At 32.4% G+C, this 27,189-nt stretch overlaps 3 protein-coding genes across 5 annotated transcripts in view; 2 read left to right on the top strand and 1 right to left on the bottom strand.

The window, feature by feature from the left end:
• Positions 1-1,774, top strand: part of LOC123712484 — an 81,875-nt gene extending 80,101 nt beyond the window's left edge. The window contains exons 11-12 of one of the 2 annotated variants that reach the window (XM_045665604.1): positions 45-634; positions 1,163-1,774. In XM_045665604.1, coding sequence (XP_045521560.1) covers positions 45-634; positions 1,163-1,209 — 637 coding nt within the window. In that variant the 3' untranslated portion in view covers positions 1,210-1,774. Of the gene's footprint in view, positions 1-44; positions 718-1,162 lie in introns of both variants that reach the window. The other variant, XM_045665596.1, reaches the window with a different exon arrangement.
• Positions 1,775-2,105: 331 nt separating this feature from the next.
• LOC123707828 (mediator of RNA polymerase II transcription subunit 24) lies at positions 2,106-5,672 on the bottom strand. Its single transcript, XM_045658186.1, has one exon. It carries the CDS (start codon positions 5,073-5,075, stop codon positions 2,148-2,150), a length of 2,928 nt encoding a protein of 975 aa, XP_045514142.1. The 5' UTR covers positions 5,076-5,672; the 3' UTR covers positions 2,106-2,147.
• LOC123707838 (tRNA (adenine(58)-N(1))-methyltransferase catalytic subunit TRMT61A) overlaps positions 5,359-27,189 on the top strand; it is a 47,180-nt gene continuing 25,349 nt past the window's right edge. Inside the window, exons 1-5 of one of the 2 annotated variants that reach the window (XM_045658207.1) lie at positions 5,359-5,410; positions 5,865-6,048; positions 6,445-6,601; positions 6,892-7,034; positions 8,739-8,868. In XM_045658207.1, the coding sequence (XP_045514163.1) occupies positions 5,971-6,048; positions 6,445-6,601; positions 6,892-7,034; positions 8,739-8,868 (508 nt within the window). In that variant the 5' untranslated portion in view covers positions 5,359-5,410; positions 5,865-5,970. Of the gene's footprint in view, positions 5,411-5,782; positions 6,049-6,444; positions 6,602-6,891; positions 7,035-8,738; positions 8,869-27,189 lie in introns of those variants that run through there. The other variant, XM_045658199.1, reaches the window with a different exon arrangement.

The following is a 27,189-nucleotide window of genomic DNA, read 5'->3' as shown; positions in this document are numbered from 1 at the left end:
CCAATAAAAATATATATCAATTTAATTGTAGATTTTTCTTCCAGATTCACGAATATACGAATTGAAGATACAAGGCTACAGCCGAACGTTAAAAAGAAAACCAAGTCGGAAGAGAAGCCAAATACACCTGTTCCTATTATTTCTCCACGATTTGTAAATAGTTCTGGTGGGGATACATTAGTAGCAGTCGCTGGAGCGATTACAAACCGTAGACCTGGTTCAAAAAACTTTACATCCGAAACGGAGATGGTAGATCAATGGAATCCAAGTCCTACTTGGTCGGAATCAGCAGTACAGAAAGTTCCCGATGTCTGTCATCAGGACTTAAGTCCTTATGTCACTACGACACCTCCAACACCATCTGGGACCCCGTCAGCGTATACTCATAATTATAGCCATACTTTTGTCTTTGACTGGTCACCAGAACAATATGTTCCTCACACTAACAATAGATGTAGCACATTAACTTCTGAAAGTTCCTATCAGCAAACTTGGAGAAACGAAAGATCATTTGCAAATACAGAAGGAGTAATTGAAGATAACTGTAGTCCTAATAGATTAAGCTTAACAATGAGAGTTAGCAGGACTCCACCTGAATTACCCACAGAAGGGGAGATATTGAGGAGACAAATCGGTGAGTATACGCAAAATGACAAGAAAGATTTGATCCACATGATTGACTCTCTCGATCGATAGCATCGATTATCGAACATACAGGTTGTTAATTTTTTGCTTTTTAACCGGTTCGATCCCCGGTTCTGTTATTTAACAAAAATTAAGATAGTTCTCTAACCCTTTAAATAATATGGTTCATTTGAATGAAATTTGCTACCCACAGTAAGTAAGAGCAAGAGCAAGTGGTAAGTAAAAACAAAACTCAGGGCATAAAGTAATAACATAAATACTGATACTTTAATGATACAATATTGTTATACCATCATACCTATACAAACCTAGCTTGCATAAACTACTTATACATATATGTATCTAAACCCTAATCCTCAACTAAATTCTTTAAAAAAATGACAACCAGACTAAATTTTTTGTCACCGGTTTATTTATGTTTAGATGCAAATCTTGTATAATAATACCTTTGCCTTTTAATAATAAATATTTTAAGGAATGGAAGGAATTGTGAGGTATATTTAATATTTTCTTTCAGATGAGCCACATGCAGATTCGCCAGAGGCCAAAAAGCCGGCATTATAACACAGCTATCTCTAGATGTCTACAATGCAGATGCATTACTATAAATTTTGTCGCTGACCAATACATTTTTTACTGGTCTAAGTATTTTGTACACATTTTTCATATATTGATTGTTACCTTTACTTCTATTTTGTATAAAAAAATATTATATATATATAGGTAATCTCTGGAACTCTCCTGTGATCTTCGCGTAATTAAGGTGTACAAAATCTAGTTAGTAAATAAATTTAGTAAAAGTTGTAAATTATTTTTACTGAAACTGTACAAAACATGCTACCATCCATTTAAAGTCACAACACATTAAATGTGATGATTTGAACTTGGTATAATATTGTATATAGATTTATCATTGTGCAATTGTTGATTTTTTAGTGACCTAGTAAATAAATAATGTTTTTCTGTACTTAGTATTATTAGATTATATCCGTCCAAGGAAAAATTATACTAAGGTTTTAATTACATACTTTACATTAAATACATACTTTATGTACTTGATATTTTTAAAGCTCTTCAGTGTGTTTTTGATTTTTCGAGTTATACTACCTAAAGAAATTTTTTCTCTCATTTGACGTAAGATGTTTAAAAATGTAACAAACACTTTAGAGGTCTAAAAATTGTTTTTTAAGAAATTATTTCCTCTTAAGTCTCTATTTGTAGATTTGTTTTTTAGACTTATAGTAATTATTATTAAAAAAATATTTAAATTTACCCCTTTGTAATTAAAATGGTTGTGTAAATGTTGTGAAATAAAAAGCGATGAACAAAATATTAGTTCAGAATTTTTTTATGTGAATAGCTAAAAGATAATAAATGAAGTATTGAAATTAATGAAATTTATTTAAAACCCCTTTGTGCACTGCATTGATAATAGGACTTTAATCAAAGAAAACCATAAATCTACATGTAACATTTATTTCTATTGAAGACATCAATTACATTTATTCAGGTCGTAACCACATATTTCGCAAAAGACATAAATCTCTAGCTGCATCTTTTCTACCGTAAGACGTAGTTAATTCATACAATCTTAAAATTATGGCCACGTTAAAATTATCTGGAAGTGCCTTTATTAAAGTTGGAACTATTTCACTAGGCATTTTCTGTAATACAAGTTGTGCTCTTTCTTGACCACACTGAATAATAAAAACCAAAAATTCATAAATAAACCGAGTCTGAGGAGTTACATAACCATTTTTACCAGCCAGTTGTGAAAATGTCTTAAATAACATATCTAAGGATGTTTGCAATGGCTCTTTTATAACAACTCCTGAACTGTGCTCTCTTGAATGATAAACACTTCCATCTGAAGAGTTGTCATTTAGCCGTCGTAATTTATTGGAAGAAATACCCTCTAAATCTTCAGAATCTTCATGTCTGCGTTTTCTTGATTGAGGTTTTGTTGTTATACTCTGATCAAGAGCAGCAAATATACTGTACACACATATCTTTGCAAGTACTGTTGATTGAGGTTCAACTAATTCTTCAATTAATTTGGCATTATACAAGTACTGTGGCAATACATGTTGTAACAAAGCTTCGGTACATTTTTCTATATCCAAATGAAACATTGCCAGAACAATATCTACAGATCTATCAAGTTCTTCTTGATACCTAAACTTAAGAGTCTCCTTAATGAGATTTGTTACAAACCATACATGACCAGCAGTGTTTAATAGACTTTGAACAATGTGTGTTGCATCAATATGTAAGTATCCCCTAACTTTCACATCGTCCCAAACTGTTTGTAGCTGTTCAAGTATTGGTTGATTGGATACAATCAAATGAGAAAGTGTTTTTGTTTTCGGTACAGATGGTGGATGGACATCATGTTGTAACTTTCTTATTATAGAACACATCAAAACTGCTCGCTCCTTAAAATTATCACTCTGTGCCATTTCAACTTCATTTGGAGGACTACATAACTGCTGAATCATGTTCATTGGCTTAATTGTAGCATCTTCATGTACAACATTAATGTATGAGCAGAGCCATACTGAACCACACACTGCAAGAGAAGCCATTTTTTGCCTCATAGAGTCAAGCATTCTCTTTACATCTACAGATGAGATTGAACCTTGCTCCCAAGCAAATAAGACCTCTTTCATAACGCCACTAACATTCATGCACAAATCATGAGGCTTTAAATTAGTATTTTTAAAGTCAAAATCAGAAGCACTCAGATGATGAATAAAGATGTCTACAAGTTGTTGGTCGCATTTCTGCAATATTTGATTTGGACATTTGTATGCACCATTTTGGGGCAAAAACTCTTTAACCCATTTTTCAAAGAAGGAGTCCCCATTTTCATCTAAAACAGCTTCAGCACCATATTCTTGAACAATTGAACAGAGTATCAAAAATGTTATATCAAATACATAGACCCTAGATTGAGAAGCTCCTTTCTCACTTGCAGCAAGTAAAGCAAACTCATTGAACTTTATTAGTCTTGATACAAATAATTTTGATTTTCCTTCAACAGTTGCAACAGACAGGATTGTGTCTAATGTGGTACCCCCTACTATTTGGCATAACATTGAATATAATGAATCTATAATCTTATGGAAATCACCACCCATAGTCTTCAGAATACCAGCTAGAGTAGGTTCAGCTCGTGTGATAAAATTAGGCACAGGTCCCTGAAGCCCAGTTGGCTCTAATTTTTGTAATTTAAGATCCTTAGTCTCACGTTTCTGGTTAAAATAAGATAAGTGACTTTCAGTAACAACATTTAATTTAACTAGAGGTTCCAGGAGGGATATTACACTGTTGCAACTATTCTTAGCATCAACAACATCAAGCAATGGAGTATTTTGTAATAATTTTTCAAAAGCTTCTACAACTTCAACAGAATAGTCTCCATCTTTGCTCTGTGTCCCACATATATTATGCATACATTGTATTATCTGAGGTACTTTTAAAAATGTAAAAGCAGCCCATAAGGCTTGTTTCATGGCATCTTTGCTAGCATCATTCAGTGAAATGAAACATGCTCTTATTAGTTCACTATATACTCTAGATAATGAAAATCCTTTAATTCTCTTTATGATTAAAAGTTGATTTGACAGATATTGTACCTCTGCACTTGGCTTTGCTAACACATTTATAGCAACAATTGCTTGTATACAGTATGTTACAGTTTCAGGTTTGTTATTGAAAGGTGCAATTTTATCAAGAACCATATTACAAATCTTTTGAATAGTATCATGTATTGTAAGAGGTGCTTTAAACTGAGTATTCATCATCATAAATGCTGTAATTTCTTGACATTTCTTAGTAACCTCTGAGTACTCTTCAGGATCATTTTGTTTTGCCAAATAAAACATAGCTATTAAAAAATCTGAATTCATTATAGAATTCAGCAGCAAGGTTGACTTTTCCAAAAGCTCTTGGCTTTGATTAGGGTTTGATGAAGGATATTTACTCAGTGAGTAGTGATACACTTGTAATAGCCACAAAATTATAGAGGATATTGCATTTGATAAAATTTCTTCCTCCATTTTGCTTCGGCAAGTGACATTGTCAATAAAACTTTCCAAAAACTCTAAAAGACTGAGTATGCAGTGAGGTTTGTGAAATGAGTCAAACTTTGCAATTCTTTGAAGTACAGCAGCATATGAAACAATGTGAGATGCAAGAGAATGTTTCAAATACGATATTACTAGCTGATTAGCACCACATCCTACCATAGCCTGCTGTAAAATACAGTCAGCTAGATTGTACAAATCTCCACTTACACCCCTAGGTAGTATTGTCTTAATATTAATCCCCCACTGAATATCAGTCCATCTTTCTCGCCAAGCCTTCAGTATTAAAGCTTTCAGTGAACTTGTTTTACTAGTCATTTTGCTTGCATCCATTGTCACCATTTTTAAAATGTTTTATCAAGAGTTTTTGCATTAATTCAAATAACACTTGCAGAAATACCTGATATATGTTTACGTCATTAATAATAAAAAATTTATTACACTTTCGAGTTTGAAATCCAGAATAGATAAATGTTCAATTGGAAATGTTTTCGCTTATAAGTTTGCATTTAATTTCCTTATATCATACATCACATACAAAAATATTGATAATTATTTTTGTAATGTTAGACTGCTGTCCAGTGACCAGCCCGTCGCATAGCACTTTGACGGACAAATGTCAACCGTGACACTTTACATACAAACTATTATCGAAAAGATTAGTAAATAAAAAGCAGGTATTTCAATTTGCCTAAATATTACTATTATTGTTGTTTTGTGAGTTTCTTATTTTTTTAACATTCTATATATTAATACAGATAGTACAGTAGCTACTAACCAATGATACCAACTCCCTGAATTTTCTTAAAACTTTATCATTTTGTGATTGACTTTCCCACGTAAAAAAGATCCACGGACCACAGTACAGACACACCACGTAACATTATGTAAACAGTTTATGAATTTTAACTAAGAACAGGATAATTATACTTTTAAAAGACATAAAAGACATGAGCATATCAATTATGAAAAATACTATCCCTTTTAGATTAGATAAAATGTAATATGATACTAAAACTGTCGGAAAGTTTCATAAGTCAGGTGTCAAATTCTCGTGTTACTAATTACGATTTGTTTACAAAATAGAAATTTACAAAGCAAAATACTTAAATAACTTAACATGAGTTTTAGAGGCTATAAAGAGAAAATTGAAGACGGCGATGTGGTTATTCTGTATCTAAGTAATAATCTTCACGCCATTGAAGTGTGTACAGAAATTAAAAACAAAAAAGGTGAAATGGTAGAAAATGTTTACCAAACAACGTTTGGTGCTCTCAAAGTAAAAAATTTAATTGGAATTGAGTATGGGAGCAGGGTAAGTATGCTATGGTATATATAAGATAGAAACTTGCTATAATATAAATAACATAACCTCTTGTTATTAATAATTAATATTGTACACATTAGAGTTTAGGTTTGGGAGCTGTTTAGAAATGGGAATTGGTTTTTACTATTATTTCTCATAAATCTATAATTTTACCAAGAGACCAGATTGTTTTACTGGTTTGTCAGTTCTGCTTAGGTTCATTCGGATTCTATTTGCATACAAGTTACAACTAATTAGTTCTTATTATCCATCAATATGATTCACAAAATAAAATTAAAACAAATTGTACAACTATATGCCTTAGACATTATTTACCAAATTTAAAAATTATTTAAATTTATAATTAAAAATATAGTGTATAACTGCAGTATTGCCTCCCATTAGGTAGAATTATCAAAAGGCTGGGGCCATGTTATTCAGCCAACACCAGAGCTTTGGTCACTAACACTTCCGCATCGAACACAAATAATATACACACCAGACATTAGCATGATTCTATTGCAATTAGATTTAGTACCGGGATCTATTGTTGTTGAAGCAGGTTAGTGTCACCATATATCATAAATTAGTCAAATATTTTAATATAAACAAGCTTAAGAAAACATTTGGAAGAACCTTCTAAGTATGTTATTAAAATAATTAATTGATCTTGTCTATACTTGTCTTTATATGTCCATGTTTCTATTTTATTTTTCGAGATCTCACCTATCTCAGTAAAACAAGCTACAAGAAATATGTTGTCCCACTTTAGATATGTTTATCCAAAAAATATACTATTCTGTGTACAATAATTTATTATATACATTTCTACTTATATATTATATTTGACAGGTACTGGCAGTGGATCTTTAACTCATGCTTTAATTAGACGAGTAAAACCGAATGGGCATGTTTATACATTTGACTTCCATGACCACCGTGCTAAACTTGCCCAGGAGGAGTTTGAGTCACATGGCATAGCAGATTATGTAACGGTGATTATCAAAACTTGTACATCTTAAATGTAAATTTAAATTGTGTCTTAAATATAAAATTAAACTTTAATCGCAGCAAAACAATGAATTTTGTTATTTGTTAAAAAAGTAACGTTTTCATGTTATATAAAAAACAAAATTAAACAAAAATTTTGTTTGGAGTAAAATAGTTATTGCCGGTTTTATTGAATAATTACAATGATAGAATATATTAATGATAATCAATAATATAAAAATGAATCGCAAAATGTGTTGGTAAGCGCATAACTCTACAACGCCTGGACCAATTGTACCAATTCTTTTTTTTAAATGTTCGTTGAAGTCTAAGGGTGGTTTTTACGGCGAGAAAAATTCGAATAACGGGAAAACCCTAAAACAGCCCTTTTCTTTTTCAAATACAAACGTTTTGTTAATAAAATGTAGAGTCGATTTGAACTTTATTGCTATTCAATAAAGTTCATATTAAATTACAAGCACTCACTCAAACAAATCGCGTTAAAGAAAGGATTTAATTTTTGAACTTGAGAACCATTACGCTCATGAGAATTTTTGCGCCAACTATAAAATTGGTTATAAAAAACTGCTACATTTCAAATCTTTTTGACAGAACAAAGTCTGTGGGGTCCGCTAGTAAGGGCCAGCTATTTGTAGTGTCGACACTGTTTACGGTCTTTACATATGAAATTGGTGTTTTCTATGGGAGGAACAAAACTAGTTTTTTTTTAAACAGAATATATTTAAAAAATCAAAGTATTTTCATTGCTATCTATGCACTTCACTGATCCCTCTGAAGTGTCTGAAGTGTCTTCATTGATCCCTCTCATAAAAAATCGGATTGGAATCAACAAATTCTTTGAAGGTGGTTTCGACTGCCCCATCAGAGTTAATTTTTTTACCTCGAATCTCCTCTATTTTGGTAGCAGTCTGTTGTGCAGTGTGTGGACTAGCGTTTTCGTGAAGCAGCAATAGCGAGTAACCAGCCTTGGTTGTTTAGCAGCTACCTTTTCCATCATGCAGTTAACTCAGACGTAGTTTGCGTTGGATCCGCTTCGACAATAACCTTCAATTCTTCATTATCAACTTTGGTCTCCGGCCGTCCGCGAGGCATGTTCTGCAGGACGAAATGTCTAAAACAAAAACGTTGAAACCAAAAACGCACTGTGTATTTTTTGCGACACCGCTGCAATAAATAACGCGATATTTTATGTTTTCAATTTTATAAATGGAATGACGCAAAGTAAAAAGCAATAAAACGGGAAAACTAAATGAATCATTGTTTTCGAAAACAAATACACGAATAAATAGCTGTTAATAAAAAATATTAATTTGGAATTCCTAATTTCAATTCCATTACGTCTATAGATAGATTTACCTTAATAATATTAAGATTTCATATATTTGTAAAATCATTATCATTTTTGTTTTTATTATTATTTTGTGTTATATAAAATATGTTTCGCACCCTTGCACTTCTTCACAATTCTTTTTTTACTGTTTGCTTTATTTAAAGTAGCCTGGAAGACATAATATCAATAAGGCCGCACTATGCTTTTTCTAATATTTTTTGATTCGAGTGCAAAAATGTGTAAATAAATAAATAAACAATGCAGGTTACATAGTTCAATTATTGCTTTAAGCAGATTTTTATTTATACAATGTCCTGTTTTCTATAATTTAATAGTACTAAGATTGTGCTGATTTTAGGTCCAACACAGAGATGTGCTAGAAAAAGGATTTAGTGAACAAGTAACTGGACGCGCTGATGCGGTGTTTTTGGACCTACCTAAACCATGGGATGGAGTCCCACATGCTGTGGACGCTATAAAAGCTCAAGGTTTGTTTCATTTTTAAATTTCAATTTTGAAGATGTGAAAGTACAGTTGTTTGGGATGAAAATGAAATAATAATTATGGTGTTAGTTAGAGCAGGAGAAGGTTATTAGGAAATACTTTCATTACTCAATATAAATGATGCAATTTGCTACAATTTAAGTGATTATCATATTCCATACGCCGTTCTCCTCGATACCTTTATGACGCGTCCATTACACATACAAATACAAATTGCAACAAGCCCAGGCATAGATAAGCTATCTACAGGAAACTACAGATCGTTATAAATCGACAGAATCGATTGCGATCTGATCACTCGGTGTCGATTATTCGATCTCTGAGTTATGCGTTCCTATTCATTAGACACGCTTGTTGAACCAGATAACGAATTTTGTATCGATTAATCGATTTGAGTGTCACGCGAGGGTTGTCGAAACATTGATGTAGGTGTTTGTTTAATTTGAATTTCTCCTTTAATTATCGTAAAGTAGAGTCGTGATGCGGCGATTAAGGGACTGTTACGTTGAAAAGTGTGCATTATATTAGACAGTTAGGACTAGTAGCAGTAGTAACCTACTTTAAGAAAATCGGTTTTAATTTTTCTTTAGTAAATGTAATATAAAACACCTTAATTGTATATATTTAATGAAAAGTAATAGAGCAAGATATGGTTGGAATCCTTTTTGGATACTTTAAAACTCAAAATTATTCGATATATCTTAACGGTGACGGTTGCCAATAAACGCATAAAAAATGTTTAATTACACCGAAGATTTTAATATATCATAACTTACCTCCTCCAGTAATATGTAGTCTGTCTCACATTAAAAATCGAATTCTTGACTATATACACTATTGAAAGCATAACAAAATGCTTCCTTTCGTATTTATTCACGGCCCTTAGCAATCCAGGCCATTTAATCTAATTAGAGCCCCATAACTAAGATATACATCGCAGCCACTTACCAAATGACACAATTATCCTTGAAGGCTCTTAAGTCACCTCCTGTCCATTGTCATGACGACATTGAACTTAAACAGCTCGCTTGCTAATTTACCATTTAGATTTGCCGATACAGCAGCAATTGTTTGTTACCTAATATTGAATCTAAATATATTTATTCAATTTTAAAAGTACTTTTACTAGAGTCAAAGTATTGACATTTGATGAATTTATAGAATGTAACATTCACAACAGAAAAAATCGTATAGATCGCATAATCGTGTAGATATACCGTGCGAATTACCTTTTATAATCTTCCTAGTGTATATTTATATCGTGTTTATCTAAAGAGATTAGAGAGAGAGAGATACACCTGTCATTATTTTTTTGTATTCATATCCTCTAAATAAAAATGTGTTTAAGTATGGATTACAATGCTTGCACATTGGGAAGCATTTTAAGTAAAAAATATCTGTGTCGGGATTCGCAGCTCTTTTGTATGTATGTACTATAAGCTTCAAGTAACTATTGAATGTCTTTGCGAGTAAATGAAAGGCTTTGAAGCCTTAACACGATTATTGGTATTAATATATTATTGCATTGGTTTAAGATCATTATAAGCCCATAAAATCAAAGTCACCCACTTGACTCCCACATTCATTGCTTGACTAAACATCTCATTCTATTTGAATGTAAGAACTGAATCTCTGCCGTCATAATAAAAATGTCCAAATGGTCCATTCGTTGCGTATAGAATAACTCAGTATAGGTCATTAGATCGCATCCAATATGGTTCCTTAAATAGTGCCGGTATTTACGTTTCTGCGCGGGAGTCGATTCTGATAGGCGCGTCTTACCTTTCGACTTACAGAAATTAACTACAATTTAAGCGGCCCAAATTTAGGATACAAAAATATTAATTCAAGTAATCTTTCTTATATGAACTGGACCTTCATACACGCTTCTAAAATATTAGGTATAAATTAGCCGTTTTTAGACTTATGTATGTATTGATGTAGAGATGTATGTGCTATATTTTCTAATCAAAATTATTTATAAATCACTCCAAACTCACTAAGCCTACTCTATAATATAAATTTTAGACTTTCATTCAACTATGAATTAGAATAGTACTCCAGTTAATATGTAACTTATACGCACAGTAACTTGAACCGCCTCGATAAAGTACTGAATTATTTATTGCAAATTGCCAATACCAGTGCCTAACAAAATTATAATACTTATGAGTACTTATATATTAACGTTGTAATATTCAATTAAAATTATATAGATATTGATACCAAGACCAAATTTCACATTCCATAAATAAGTCCATGTCGCGCTCATAAGTACCTACTAAGGTACATAAGAAATAATCCAGAACAAATATATCTCCTTGATAAAGAAGTTGCGCGTGTTTAATACTGTCTCCGAAATAAACATTTTTTTTTCTATGTTCGTAGAGCGACTTTGTTAAACCGTAATTGAAGCTTCATGTAAATATTTTACGTATTACTTTTTTAACATTTTTGGTATGTTGTCGCAGTTGTGGTAACTTTTAAGTTAGTTAAATAAATAAATAAACATTCGTAAATGTAATCTCTACTCCAGTTATGTGTAACTACTTTTTGCACGCTTTTACTATCGCAACGAGCATAGACTAACCAAGGCAATATATCTTCTATACGTAATAAAAGTCAACACAATAGTCGTTAAGTATCTACAATCAGCGTATCGAGACGTACATTCGGCCTTTTCTTTTCTATAGCGTTATTTATCGGCCGTCGCTCGTTGTCCAAATATGTCCTATTTATAAATGGTCAGACACAGTGCCTAAGGCAACAATGGCTAACAAATGTATGGACTTTTCTCTTTGTTAATCGGATACTTTGTACAGTTTATATATATGTTCTGTAATATCTGCTCAGTAGAAAATAAGCCTAACATAACTTCTCTGATTTATCAAAAGTAAAACGATGAAATTCATGAATTAAAGTAACTACTTACATTAAATATATAAATCAGGCAGCAATACGCGTGTTAAATCACTGATTCCAGAAAAGCATATTTTTCATGTCAATGCGCACTTTATGGGTGCTAGATGAAACACATTAAGGTACTTTAGTTTTATCTTCCATAACGTCAACGCAAAAACCAAATAGAACTAGGTAATTAAAATAAATTGCGAGCAACAAAGTAAAGTAAACGGTTCCCATTGCACTCAGAGTCTGGGCTCAGAGATTCTCAAAGTAGAATTGTTAGTTAATATTGTATATAATGGTTGTTAATTCCGCGACTTACGTCATGAAAATTAGCTTTATCATCGTGTCAATAAAAACTTTAAATCGAAACTTGGTTTTGGTAATAAATAGAAAATGTATGTACGAGTAGAACTTTGAACGACTTCGAATGTTTTTCTAGTGAAATCATCTATTTTGTACTTTATATACATATACATAACAGAAGTAACAATACGTGTACAGTTTGGCAAATACTGGTTCTAGTAATCGCACCGTTTAGAACACTTACAAATGTCCGAGTGGGGAACATGACATATCAATGAAACTGAGCCCTCTCCCATGGTGGTCTGGACGTAGAACGAACGAAACTCTAATAAGACAGCCCTTTAGCTCAACTGTCGCAGTTAGGACGTTATCTTTTGGTGAGAAATGGCACCTTTTGTTGGACTTTGCGACTGTCCCGACAATTTTTGTCTTATTTGCATAATTTGCTAATGACGACTTAGTGCAGGTATTCTTGAAAGCCTATAAAATTCGTGTGTCTTAAAAGTTTTTAAGGCAGTATAAAATATTTTTACCGAAATTTGTGTAAATTAAGTCCATTTCATAGAGTAAGAACACTATTAATATTGTTAAATACGTATATATTTTATGTCCAATCAAAGGATTTAAGTGTGACCTTAATTTGGCTGAACTTTCCTTGCATAAACGTCCTATAAAATATTCACAAATGAACACTCTCTAGATAGAAAAAACCTTTGTAAAGAGATATTGTTTCTATTCCCCTAAATGGTTGCGCGATGGCAATACGTAACATCATCGTGACTGACAATCGGTGACGTAGCAGTTTCGACAGCTGACAACATTATCGCAAATCCACTCCATGTCATATCGTTCAACAGTTTGACATTTAATCTTTTACAATTATATTACAAAAGAACGCCTGCGCACGTGTAGTTTTGAAATTGATATACGGTTTATTAGTGTTGAGAGACTACTCATATGTCCAATTACTAAGCCGTATATATTATTCAATAGAATCGTCACCTCTTGTATATATATAATAAAAGTAAGTTTTCTTGTTCGGGGCTCAAGTGGACAACGTATTATTAAAGAGATTAACTCGATTTCCGGGTTTGCATTCCAGCTAAATTGTTTCGGGGTTGTGGTTGTACTGACGCTTTTCTTTACAAATAAACAAATGACTGATGTTTGAAATATTAAATATTATATTTTTACCAGCTTCTTGTAAGCTTCGTAAGATCTTTTATAAATGCGCATTTACCGTGACCTCATTAGTCTATAAAATTATTACTGACATATTACAACGTGGATTTTCAATACCGATGTGTTACCAACATAAATAATGTGTATACTAACATTTGGTAATTAGTCTTATATGCTTGGCTTACTTTACTTTATAAAATAGAGATATATCTCAATCAAGCCCTGGAATAAGGTGAGACAAAACAATTATTATCGTTTAATTGGTAGACTGCTCAGCATCATATATTTAAATAAATCAGTGAAACTCAGAAATGTGTCTGGAACGCGGAGACTACGTTGTTGTAATACGCTTCGTTAAACGCTCTTCAGTAAAAATAAATATCACAGAACCGGAATTCGTTCCCCGTAGACATGTAAAAATTTGTACCCTGTGAACTTGAAAACGTAACAAATAGGTAGGAACTATAAAAGCTCTGCCTGTTTGTGTGTACATTTGTGTATTTTGGCTAATAAACCTTTTTTTTACACCTTTTAAACGTTTAAACCTTTGCCCATATCATAAGACTTGGAATAATTTAAAATTCATGACAATTTCCTGATAGAATAGTGTTCACATTAGATACATATCTCAATTAACACATAATATTTTATTATCAAATCCGCCAAAGATAAGATCAAGGAAATATTCAAGTATAGTTCTTTCACTCCCTAACATTCCCTTGATAAAAATCTTATATCCTTGTCTTACCAAATACATGTCACTTATAATAGCTACATGACATGCCCTGTCCCCGTAGGCGCCACACATTAGAAATTATATTTTGATTCTTACGTAGTTGCTAATAAGAGTGGTCGAAATATTAATTACGCTCATAGTCCATATTTATACAGTTTAACGAATCTCAATCAAACGAAAATGATCGCTGTTGCCAACGAATAAGGATTCTTTAAATAAAGCCTGATAGCAATAAGTTTGTATTCACGCACTAAATCAAATAGTAGTCAATTAAGATAAAGCTCAGAGCGACAGCTTTGGACAATAGCGTATGACTAATCTTTTGTATTAATGTATGCAATAGATATACGATTAATCTCGGTTATTAGTAATGAATATTAGGGCCGCATAACATTAAGTTATGTAATGCGGCCAATACCTCTAACTATTCATTTATAGAATCGCCTTTAGAAAGATATTATTTGTAGCAACTGTACATTAGTCAAAACCTTTAAATTTGGAATGTATTAATTCCCATAAAAAGCGCCTTAAAATACATATCCCTGACTATAAATAAAACATAAACCACATGAAATGATCATAGTTCATAATTTAAATAATCTCATATATTCCTTGTATTTTTTAAATTTCTGCAGAGAGGGGACGACATAAGAGGAACATGTCCCGTATAATATAACCTTCATAAAGAAATTGTCATATAGCTGACACACAAGGCTCATCGTCATGAATTTTGTAACTATCCATTAAACTCTATTGATCTTAAATACCAAATTCTCAATAGAATTGCATTTAAAATGTTAATAAATTAAACGTATAAGATTTATTGAAAATATTCTACGCTAAGGTCTAATAGACCAATTTAAGGTAATTAAGTTTAAGCTGTTAATTTAAACACTTAACAGTGATATTAAGAATAATGTATTACTATTATTTTCATTTGCTCCATTTGAGGTGTCAAAATTCTCAAATTTTTCTCAAAGTTTTTATCTTGAGATAAAATAATTTATTACCATAAATTGTTTGTTTCATCTTGTCTGATATGTTTTATTTTAAACTAACTACAAATAATTCAATCCAAAAAATAAGTTTTTTTTAGTCATTGTTCGAGTGACTTAAATTTTATGTAATGAAAACACTTATTATCCAAATTGAACAAAGTATATGACAGTAATAAATTAATATTAAATATATTATAATGCTCAATGCATCTTACTATATCTATTTTTTTGAAGTAGGTAATAATTGTTAACTGTGTTTTGTATATGATTGAATGTGTATATATAATGTAATTATTTAGGTATTGTATTATAAGTAGCTTAGTAAGAATACTGATAAAAAATAAGTATATAATATTATCGCTTTGTAGTATTTCTGAACCAATTAGGGACATTCAAGAAAAGAGCGTACCAATTCAAAAAAAGCCGGCAACGTACTTGCGATTCTTCTGGCAAGGTGAGTGTCCATGGGTGACGGTATTACTTAACCTCAGATGAGCCTACCTGTTTGACCCCAGTTACCCTTGTTTCATTAAAAAATCGGATAATGTATGTTTAATTTGATATCAGTCATAGTGAATTTTCATTATATAGTTTTTCAAATAGCTTAGATTTATATGCGTTGTTTATGCGTGTAATATAATCTTACAACATATTATTTGCCACGCGTTATCACACCATCATACACGTTTGACGAAACTGGGACGCGAATACTATAAATTATAGGAATAAATAATATAATAGTAATTATGTGTAGGTATTAAAATTGATGTATATCAGCATTTACGCAGCTGCAATGAGGTCTTTCGAGTGATTATTGGTTATTCGTGTGTTCATAATGTGGACTTCTGTTCATCAATGCCCTAATAGGTTCTGCCTTAGTGTCAACACATAAGATAATCTTTGTTTAGTTTAAAGCACATCAAATTTTAGGTTCATTGCGATCTTAAACTTTGACGTTTTTTGTATTAAAAAGTATTACTATTGAAAATATAACAAACAGCTAAAATGATTACAAATGAACAGAACCTAAGTAAAAATAATCCTTTTGCTTTTATAGTAGTTAATAAAAAGGCGTTTGAAACCTTTTAAAACCCCGTTTTTGTTTATAGTAATAATTCTTCTTAAGGTAACAAACTTATTGTCCTCATAGCTGCAAAGACTTTAATAGTAGTACATATATTTTGAAGATTCACCTTTGTCTTTTTGGTATAGCATATTCAAAAGATTCAGTTTAAAGATTAACAATGAATATGAAAGAGACTAGGACTAGGTAATAACACTTTATGAGCTTTCAAAATTGAGTTGACAATCGATTTAGAACAGAATAATGTGCGCACAAAATATATTTTGTCACAATAAATGATTGTCATAGATCTATGTTTAACGCCAATCGTTTTTGGGTCACCGATTTATTTGTGATACAGATATGATAATAAATTTATAGTGTTATGCGTATGTATTTATCAATAATTGGATCAAATTCCATATTTATGATTAATTGTTTATGGCGCCCGCCCCTTTCAATATTTTAGGACATCCATTATAGCCGCCATGTGCCTTAAATATTACTTTAGCTTGATTTACAATGACCAAATGTACTATTGTGAAATAGCATATCTACGTTATGTACCTACTGTCTGCAAATGTAAAAACCATACTAAATGTATCTATTTGTCTGTAACAAAAGAGTTCTTAAATAATAATATTTTATTGGTGCTAATATTTCCATGTCCTGAAGTACTCTTTTGTTTCATCAGATTTCACATCTTTTAAAAATTACACATCCAATTTTAATCCTTTATAGGGTTCTTTTTTAATTTTAAACGCTGTCTATATGTCCAGGCACCTATGGGGTGGTTCACCAGCCCCAAACTATACAACAATAATTTGTACTTCAAGTTATCTTATTTTTGAAAATTGTTATATTTATTATTTAAAAAATATAACCTTCAAATTCATGTACTGCTTAAACGCTTCGTTAGATCTTATAGATTTTAGCTCACTATATAAACAAGAATTCAGGGTATTCCGAAGAAGCGATTACATTAAATTGGATTGCCAAGAATGCGACGCATTCACTTTGATTAGAGTTCAACGCGCGTGAAGTTCCTCGATACTTGCTTTGTTAAAACACGAAAAACATTAATTTACTAAGAATAACGATTTTAAAACAGATTTTTTTTAAATGTATTCAGTAATTTTTAACTCGGATATATTTAAAAGATCTTAAACTGTTTTACTGCGAGCTATACCTATTCTAGTATCTCTTGGCATATTCTAAGTTCAAATATTAAAAGTTCACAGCCCAAAGGGAATTTGATGTATAACACGCCCACGCTCTATTAATCAAGACGCAGTTTACGGTCTGTGTTGATAATAAGTAAAGTATAAAATTAAAACAGACGTTAGGCCGCCTTTCTATGACCCCTAGCCTTGACTCGCCGCGCCCTGCGGCTTGCATTCCGGAGCATACGTCACTGCAATGTACATTCAGCATCATAATTTTTATCTGGAAATTTCTCGCCAATGTTTAGTAAATATTTAATTAATGTAGAAATAAATGTTTTTATTTATGCCATAAAATATTATCAGCATTCAAATTTATGCATATCGTAGGTTACATTGCTGTTACTTGATGGTACATTTGTTAGCGGCTGTACATTTCGTGTTATAGAATGTATATTTATTGTTATCGTTTTTGTTTTTGAGTGAGTGATATAGTCTGTTGCAGATTATATTATATTAATATTTGTAGAAAAATATGGATTATTACGCGACAAATCATATAAAATCTTGATAATCCCGGTCGGCGAATGAAGCAGTTCTCACATTGAAATCAAAGCTCTTCTCTCTCTCATCTTTTGGTTTTGATGTCTCCTAAAATATTCTTATATAACATGAAATAAAAAATGGAATAGTAAAAAAATTATACTCAACGTAACTAATTTGCCAATTTCACACGTAGCGCCATCTTGTAATATATATTAAAACGAATCAGTAGAAATGCTGAAAATGACATACATTATCCTATTCCAAACTTAAATAATATTTACAAGCGTAGAAAATTTGTTATCAACAAAATCCTCCCAATATTTTTCATAATTAATTTTGCCATTAGGGTTAGACAGTTTAGGTTCTTGAGTTTATAATTTTTAATACTGAAAACTGGCCGGTAAAAGAAATCACTACCGTAAATATAAATGAGTGTTTCACGTAACCTTGGATTTAATTTGAAGGTGATGAACGTCATCATTGAGGCGCCACTGCTCATTGTTTTATCTTCACCAAAATAACTTTTTAATTTAAGTTCATTAGCTTTGTATTTAGTGATCGGGTTAGGTCACGTTATAATGATTTAGTTTCAATATGGCCCCTAGTGGACTGTAAATGCCTGTCGGCGGCTAATTTATTCCGATTGCTGCTTTATTATTGCTTATGGACCCTTTGCGTGGGAACATTACGACTGTGCTGTTTTTATGTGTGTTTGTCGTAAACTATTAGACATGTAGCACTGAACTAGCCTTATTAGAATTATGTAATCTAAATGCTAATTCATTTAATATTGAAATATTTGTAGAGTTTCTAGACGTCCAATGTGACCGTAACCTCCCTTTATCTGTTTTACAGTTACAGTTTTTTAATGGCAATTGTTTTTCAGTTAATTTTCTAAATGAGTATAAACTATTTGGGAACTGAATTTTATACATCTACTCATTGTAAAATACGATTCATGCAGTATAATATGTATTTCAAACCTGTCCAGATCCTAGATATTCCGCTACATACTTCAGATAGCAACATTTCTTAATTTCGCAGGATGTATAGCAATATATAGAATATATGGTTTAAATCAAATACTTACATATTCTACTAGCGCAGCGTTCTGAACTGAGTCTAGTCCTCCGAAAATAAGTAGAAACGCCTACCTACGAAAACCTTTGCTGCTTGCCAATCGGGCACTTGGAGCTCGCGTAGGTCCTTCTACGGCGTCATTCCAGCACTATTCCGTCGGGTCAGTGGCCGGTCGGACCGAAATAAGCTTTTATAACTCTTGAACGTTACCCCATACTCTCAGGACAACTAATCCAACAGTCTATGGGCTTTAGTTTCACTAATTAAGGTTTGCCTATTAGTCCTAGACCTCGATTTCCTCATTTTTCCTAAGTCTCCAGCTTCCAGCCTCCCTCTTTTTTTTGGCCCAGAATCATCCGCTTCAAAACTTTTCTTTTGGCCTCAGCGTCCAAGTCTTATACATGTACGACAGCATGAATCTTATAACCGCTTTAATATGGAGTTTAGTACTTCTGGTGAACCGATTGGACATGAGGGTTTTGTGAAGAGCTGCACGAAAACGGCTCTTTAAACCTGGAGGTCGATTTTCTTTCTTCATGTGTTTCTGTCCGTTAGCAGTTAGCAATGCACAGGACTTTCGTTTTATTCGGGTTTTATCTTTGTAGCGCTTCATATTATGTTTTATCAGAGTTGATATTAAATTATATCAATAAGGATTTTTCAAATAAATTCCCATTCATAGTTGCTTTGATTACTTTCTCATACCGCAAACACAATACCTAGGGTAATATTTCAAACATATTATGACTATTGTCTATAATATCCGGACTAAATTCCATTTTGAGTAATATAACACCAATAAACATAAGAATGAGGTCACGTGCCCAACGTCGCATAATTACAGGGGCGTATGCCGACGTCACGCGACTAATCAATTGATGTCTTCATCATACGCCCGAGGGCGTTACGCCTGCGCTTGCGCAACTAATATGGGCTTTGTGCTTTCCGCGACTATGGGTTACTATGGCACTATAATTTTATATGCCCTTGCTTATCTTAAATATTTTGGTATTATTTTTTTCTATAATTATTTTATATAAAGTAGTAGGTATTAAAATTATTAATATTTAATACCTACTACTTAGTACCACATGACTTCACTAAAATAATCATAATATTATCTATAGTCCAGCCAATCACTACCTATAATTAAAACTGTAATACCGCAACAAACATTGTTGCGCTATTCGTAACGCCTAAGTAAAATAAAATTCTAAACGCATTTAAACCAATTGAAAAGCACTTAGGGAATCACAGAGAACCAACAAATTGAACAGGATCGGCAATTACACGAGACAATGCGTGCGTGAGAGGCGCCGCACGCAGCTCGCGAATTAGACTCGTTAGGGTGGGGCAATTAGGGGCTCGTTCCCACGGCAGACAGGTGCTCCTTATATCTAACAGGTCGTCGACCTTTGACACCTAAAGTTTAATAATCCGGACAATTCTCGTGTCTAAGCACTAAGACTTTCCCAATGTGTGGACTTCGCCAAAAGTGTACGAAACTCACACTGCCTTCTCAAAGGTTGTGAGGGCGTATCTCAAGAGCGTTAACTTCTAGTAGGTTTTTTAATGACAATTTTTATGTTGTCTTCGCTCAGCACTATAGCAGAAATCTAGCCTAGTAGTTTTATGAATGACTAACTAATAGATAAATTACATTGCTTGATATTAAAAAATAAATCGTATACAAGTATATGCATTTCTAACTCTAATTTTGACTAGACTCTGAATTTTGTGTTGTTAGTGGACACAACTCAGGAATGTCCTAGTATGGGCAGAATTTAACAATAGAGTAAGGTTCCAGTAACAAAGTTTTATTTATTTATAACGAAATAAGTAATATACGTTCAAAGGCAAATCGCGAAATCCAATATGTGACATTTTTAATAAGTTCCTATTAAATTGACGAACGTGTGAATGAGTTTTATCGCCTTTTGCGTTCAATGAATCTCGCATTGATATGTCTTTGATGATTTATACAAACGCTGTGTTAGTTTGTTTAACAGCTAACACTAGTTCTAAGTGTTTAATGTCACCGTAATTTACGACTGTGGCTTCAATTCTCCTAAATTTTCTATGAAGGTGTCGTAATATTGTTTGTATAAACTGAAACTAGTTTCATAACATTTACAGTTTCACTGCGTAACGAAATTACATAAGTTTCATATATAGTGGCAAGACCAGATTACGGTTCGATTTGAAAAAATGTTTCAGATTCTTAAATTATTTCTATCAAAATGTAAGAGGTTATTTTTTTGTTTTATTTAATAACACAGTAGTTGTACGCTACAAATAAAAGATTACTGAGTCAATACGATGGTGACAAACATGCAAACTGGAAGTGTAAGGAAAAATCCAAAGTGGTTAATAGGGAGTCCCATTACATCATCCGAGCGTACAATGTCCACCATTTAAGAGAGAAACATGGCTGCATTGCGTATAAGGAGCGTATTCGCACTAACCAGCTTCTGGATTTTGTTAGGAATATTCACGGGTTAAAATCTTTTATTTTACATGGACTGTCGATGATAGAAGCTAGATAAAGTTATACTAGCAGCACATTGCAGAGTGGTAAATATAAAAACATATGTGGTATCTCGGACATACGATCATAATGACAAAATGTTATGTTAGTTTAAGCTATGTATTGTATAGTCTAGATTGTAATTCATATAGTGTACACTCTTTTGTAGACTTTATAGTTAGATGAAGGTTAGTACTGTATTTATAAGGTTTGTAGGTTAAATATGATTTAATGAATTTATTAATAAAATCTCCGAAGACATTATAATATAATTTTGTCATTGGATAACGTAAGTTCTATAACGTACAATGAAACTATATATGTTTTTGTGTATATGTGTAGTGCCTGTGTACATTTACCAAATACCATCAGTATTGAGTACAATTAAGTAATTTAGACAATGTGTATTATTACTATTAAAAATTACCACCTTTTGCGATTTTTCTCTCGTCTTTGTACTAGAGTAATTTCTTAATAATAAAAAAATATTTGTTAACCAGGTTGTGGAGCCTGCCTTGTACTTTGAACAAACACGTAACGAACTTGCTACGAAGTTGGTTAAAACAAAATACAGGCCTATATATTTCCTCCAGACTGACTGTTGATTTAGATTTAAGTTCGCAGACAGTTATTAGTATGATTTAAAGTCATTTAGGTCAAATTCATGGTTTTAATAAGGGCTCGTATTGATGCTTACAAAAAACGTAAACTAATAAATTATTATATAAATTCAATAATTCTCATTGTGGACGAAAAAATAATGAATCGCTACGATGCTAGGAAGTTTAATAGTTAGATTACGCATAAACACCTAGTAAAATCTTGTAACTTAAAAGTAGAGCCTTGTCTGAATAAAAACAAATGAACCGTCTAAAAACAGACCGTTAAAACGTCCGTGTATATCTTAAGTAAGCAAACTGTTTTAACTTGACACCTTTTAGCCAGTAGCAAAGATTTATATCGCAAACATACAGTTACCAATGAGTTTATCCGTATTCCATGTAAATGTGTAAGCAAAGCACCTGTATTGCATCAACTACCAGATTATCTAAATATTTTAAACATTATTCAGCGTTACGAATTTATTAAGATAATTGTGATTATGCGATATTTATTCGATATGGTTGGAAAGGTCGAATAGGAAATAATGTTATTCTAGTTGTATTTTACATAGTATTGCCGTGGAAGTCATAAAAGATTCCACATTAATGTGCAAAAAATCTCGGCGAAAACAATCAAATCTTCCTATATACGTGATGTTTTGTAAAAAATATATTTATATATTTACAGTTGACTACACATACCAAAAACCAGTGGTGCTACAATATTTAAGGTCCCAGATTTCTGTATCTATTTAGTCATTATTTGTTTTCCTAATAAGCAAGTAGGCAACCTGATACATGCCGCCCACTATTTGGATATAAGGCACGTTTTAATTCAACGAGTGTTAAATGCGCAGATAGAAAATCTATCCGTCCACAGCCGGGGTTCGAACTTACGACATCAGGAATGAGTCACACGCTGAAGTTAATTGGCCAACACTTTTTTAGAAGACATATGAAATCCCTAGTACATCCTGACTCTTCTCAGTTTACCAACAGATTATGAAACTTTCTGTGACTTCGAGGAAATTATTTTTTTATTATACAAGTTATAAACACCTAATAAAATTATATGAGTATTTATAAATACATACATTAAGATTGCTCTGTGTATCGTAGTTATATTCTTTATCAATTTCTCTTGACACTTAACTGGGACGCATTAAGTATTTTAGCCGCTGTTATAGTTACAACTAGATATGTATAATTTGTGTATAAAGACTTCGTATAAATATAAGGATTAATTTAAAATAGAAATCCTTTAAACGATAAAGACTGAAACTGATATTGATGAGAGGCAGCTGATTTCGTGAAATAAATAGCATAGTATTTTATAAAGGTAAGCTGAGATCCGGCTCACCGATTGGCGTACATTCTTGTATCACTTGTAAAATACTTTATTGGCCTATAGTCTTAACACAATAGGTTGGCCTTTATTACATGCTTTATACTGCTATCTTTACACATGTCGTCTCTCGTTTTAAATATATTTTAACAATATTCAAGTTTAAATCTATCTGTGGAATTACAATAGTAATCATGATTTGGTGGATAATGGGCAACCCTTATTTTAAGTTTGTGTTTCTGTGATTCCATAACCGAAAATGCGGCCTTTTGCAAAATGCTATTAATGTAATGACATTACTAAATTTTTAAATTTATATCTCTTTAATATATATACAAGAAGTTAACAAATATATTATTACCAAATATTTAATATAAATTATCTTTATGAATAAACTATTTAAATTTTGCAAATTTTCTTTAGGATGATGTGACAACTTAAATTTCCACAACTGTACCTGTAAAGGCAACATTGTGCGAGAGAGACTGGTGTATCGTTTAATTCGTTTTTTGGATTTATAGCATCGCCTCCCCGTTAGCTTTATCTAAATCGGTGCACTATGGCTGCATCTGCTCGCGTTTAGAAGACACATTTCACACGGACATTTTTTTATATTCAGAACAGAGAGTGGCCTATGTGAGGAATATTTTTAGCCTACAATAATTAATAGAGATACATGGAAAGCCGCTCACGGTACTTATGCGACAATATTCTTTAAACATCCTCAAATAGTACGGCCTCCCGCGGCTCGCTTCACAGTTCTTCCTAATAACACGTTTCTCGAATTTAATCATTTTTACGCAGAAAACTTCCAGGTGAACCCTGAAGCTCTTTAGTACGTTTTACGCGGAGATATTTATGCTATTTCAAAACGCTAGATCATTACGATTACCTGTAGTATATAGGTAAATAGATGTGATAATGGGAACCTAAAGTTAACTGCTGTTATTAATCAATCCGAGTAGATGTACGCCCCCTTAAATTTATTTTACAAAACCAATTTACACAAACCCTTATAACGAAAAGTCATCCACAATAATCCTAACAATACGATAGCCAATAAAGAGTTAATGATACACTGATTAACAATATTCGGGGTAGATAGGCATGAGTTACACGCTGGGCGGGGCGCGATGCTAGATTACTGGGGATTTATGCCAGCCGCCATATTAACTGATACGGACTAAATATCCCATTATTACACGCGAAACAAATAATATCTGCTTCGGATTATGCTTTATTTATTGGTAACGTCTGTTTTTATTTGTTACATATCTTTGTGAACTTTGGAATAACTAACATAAATTTATTTAGTAGGTAAACCTAATAGAAACGGCAGGATTAATATGTAATGAAAAAGACATATATAGAATTATTACAATTTATAGTTTCCACTTCCAACAGTATTGAATTTTGCTTTCAACGTGTGTAATCTAGTAAGTTTTAGAGTGGTGTTACCAAAACAGATACGTAACAATTTACTTGTGATTTCTGGCAAGCCGTGTTATATCTAACATAATAAATAATGTTGCAATTATTTCAATATATAATGCAGTAATGTAATTATGTCGCGTTTGCGTAGATGCTTTATCTATCGTATCACGCATGTCCTTTGTTAAAACGGAATAAAGCCAATTTATAAATTCGTCTGCGACACGAGCATCATTAATTATGTTGCTGGCTGGGTGGCTGAGAAAAACTTACTTCACTCATTTCGCTATCATCACCATCGTTGTCCCATCTCTTTCGCGCATACATCTCTCGCCGAAAGTTATTTCACGCGTAACGACTCTTTATACACGTCATTATTGTTTCAAAATATGCCATGTGTGTGTTAAATAGAGTCCATTTTTAATTAACATATACGTAATATGTTACTTTTATTATTTGACCACATGTTGCCATCCCTCTCGCGGATTCTGTGCGCATGCGTCGCCCGCGTTAATGGTGTTATCTCTACTCTCGAACGCAGCACCTCTCAGTATATTTCTTTATCTTGTCTCTGCTGGCGGTTCCCGAGTTTGTTTTTTATTCATTTGCTAATTTCGAAAATGAGGTTTTGAGATCACATCGCTAGTGATCGTAGATTTAGGCTGTGGCATTAATAAAATTAACGAATGCCCCTTAAATTAATTGAACGCGCCTCCTGGAACCCTTATCCAGGATCAGCCTTCATGGTTTTCTCTTGGAGATATTAAACGAAGTTTCTGAAATATTTTTCTGTATTTCCTCCCACGACTATCGTACAAATACAGTCAAAATCTGTTATAATGACATCGAAGGGACTACTCATATTTGATCGTAAAAACCGATGACGTTGTTACTAAGTACCTAATACTTTTAGCTTTGATTTTGGTCATTTTTTTATAACCGGTATGTTGTTTTAAACGATGTCGGCGTAAACAGTTATGACTGTGCCTACAAATTGTTTCCTAAAGCTAACTTATGACGATTTGATTGATGTTCCATATTTGTTTAGGTTTTTACCTTATATTTATAATATCTATTATTATTAGTTTAATTTTTAACTTTACATGTCTTGTGTCGCACTATGAGCGGCCTTTCCCAAAATAGAGTCCAAGTTCTCTGTGCTTTAGCCTTAACCCTTTAAAATATATCATAAATTTATGTTAAGCAACTATATGACAGCACAATCATCATCCATGGATTGTTTACATTGAATTACCAATGCCTTATGGTATGGTATAATAGAGAGAGCCCTTTGGCGGGGGCGGGTTCGTATACGGCCACCCCGGCGCTAAAACCCCACATGGAGATCAATGTAGCTTTTATAATGCTAATGCTATAAACTTTCGAACAACATCAGTGTAGTTTCAAACGAAATAGCAAAAAAACTATTCAATGTGAAAGTATTTAAGAAAAACACTTTTTGAACGGATTAAAGCTATGTATTATTATTAAAAACTTATAATTATTTACATAATTCTAAATTTTAAATTTTTTCTAACGTTTCGCGTGCTTTTCAGCGTGCGTGGTCACCGTGACACGTGTTTTTCTTAATGTGTAAAAGCTATTTTAACAAAAGACAATACTATTAAAGTATTTTCTTCAGTAATCCTCATTTTATATACATAATATATATTATTCTAAATATCATTTTAAATTGTGGATTTGGATTTTCTACTACAGGCATTTGCGAATTTGGATGAATGCAGCAACTAAAAATGCAACATAAAACCTCCATACCCAATAACAGTTGCGAATGAGCACATTAAAATACAATACGAATGTTGTCAAGGATTTCTAGAACTAAGTTCCATACTTCATAAACGTAGTTTAAATATAAAAAAATATGATGTGTAGTAACATTCTCATTTCGCAAAATATATGTGACTGAACACTTGGAACTACTGTATTTTTTAGAATGCTTGAATATGACCGTTTATAAAACACATATATTGAACATATAATAATAATAATCAATGGCGCTACTTTTTTAGGTCTGGGCCTCAGATTTCTGTATCTGTTTCATGATCATTTGTTAATCGAATAGGCAAGTAGGTGATCAGCCTTCTGTGCCTGACGCCGTCGACTTTTTGGGTCTAAGGCAAGCCGGTTTCCTCACGATGTTTTCTTTCAAAGTTCGAGCTAATGTTAAATGCGCACATGGAAAGAAAATCCATCGAACCTACGAACTCAAGGATGAGAGTCGCATGCTGAAGCCACTAGGCCAACACTGCTCTATATTAAACATAAAAATGACAATAAATTATGTCAGTCTCATTGAAATTCAATGCCGTCAGTCACATTGATTGAAATATAAAAAAGCATGAATTTACGTCAATTTGATTATAATTTTAATGCCAAAATTATAAATTGACATTCTGTGCTG

Source organism: Pieris brassicae, chromosome 1 (assembly GCF_905147105.1).
Source record: "Pieris brassicae chromosome 1, ilPieBrab1.1, whole genome shotgun sequence".
NCBI classification, from domain to species: domain Eukaryota; kingdom Metazoa; phylum Arthropoda; class Insecta; order Lepidoptera; family Pieridae; genus Pieris; species Pieris brassicae.
The sequence above is the reverse complement of the archived record's forward strand: the minus strand, read 5'-3'. Positions and strand labels throughout refer to the sequence as shown.

Bases quoted from the DNA above. Each gene is read 5' to 3' on its own strand.
- LOC123707828 (XM_045658186.1), bottom strand. From the start codon at position 5,075: ATGGTGACAATGGATGCAAGCAAAATGACTAGTAAAACAAGTTCACTG.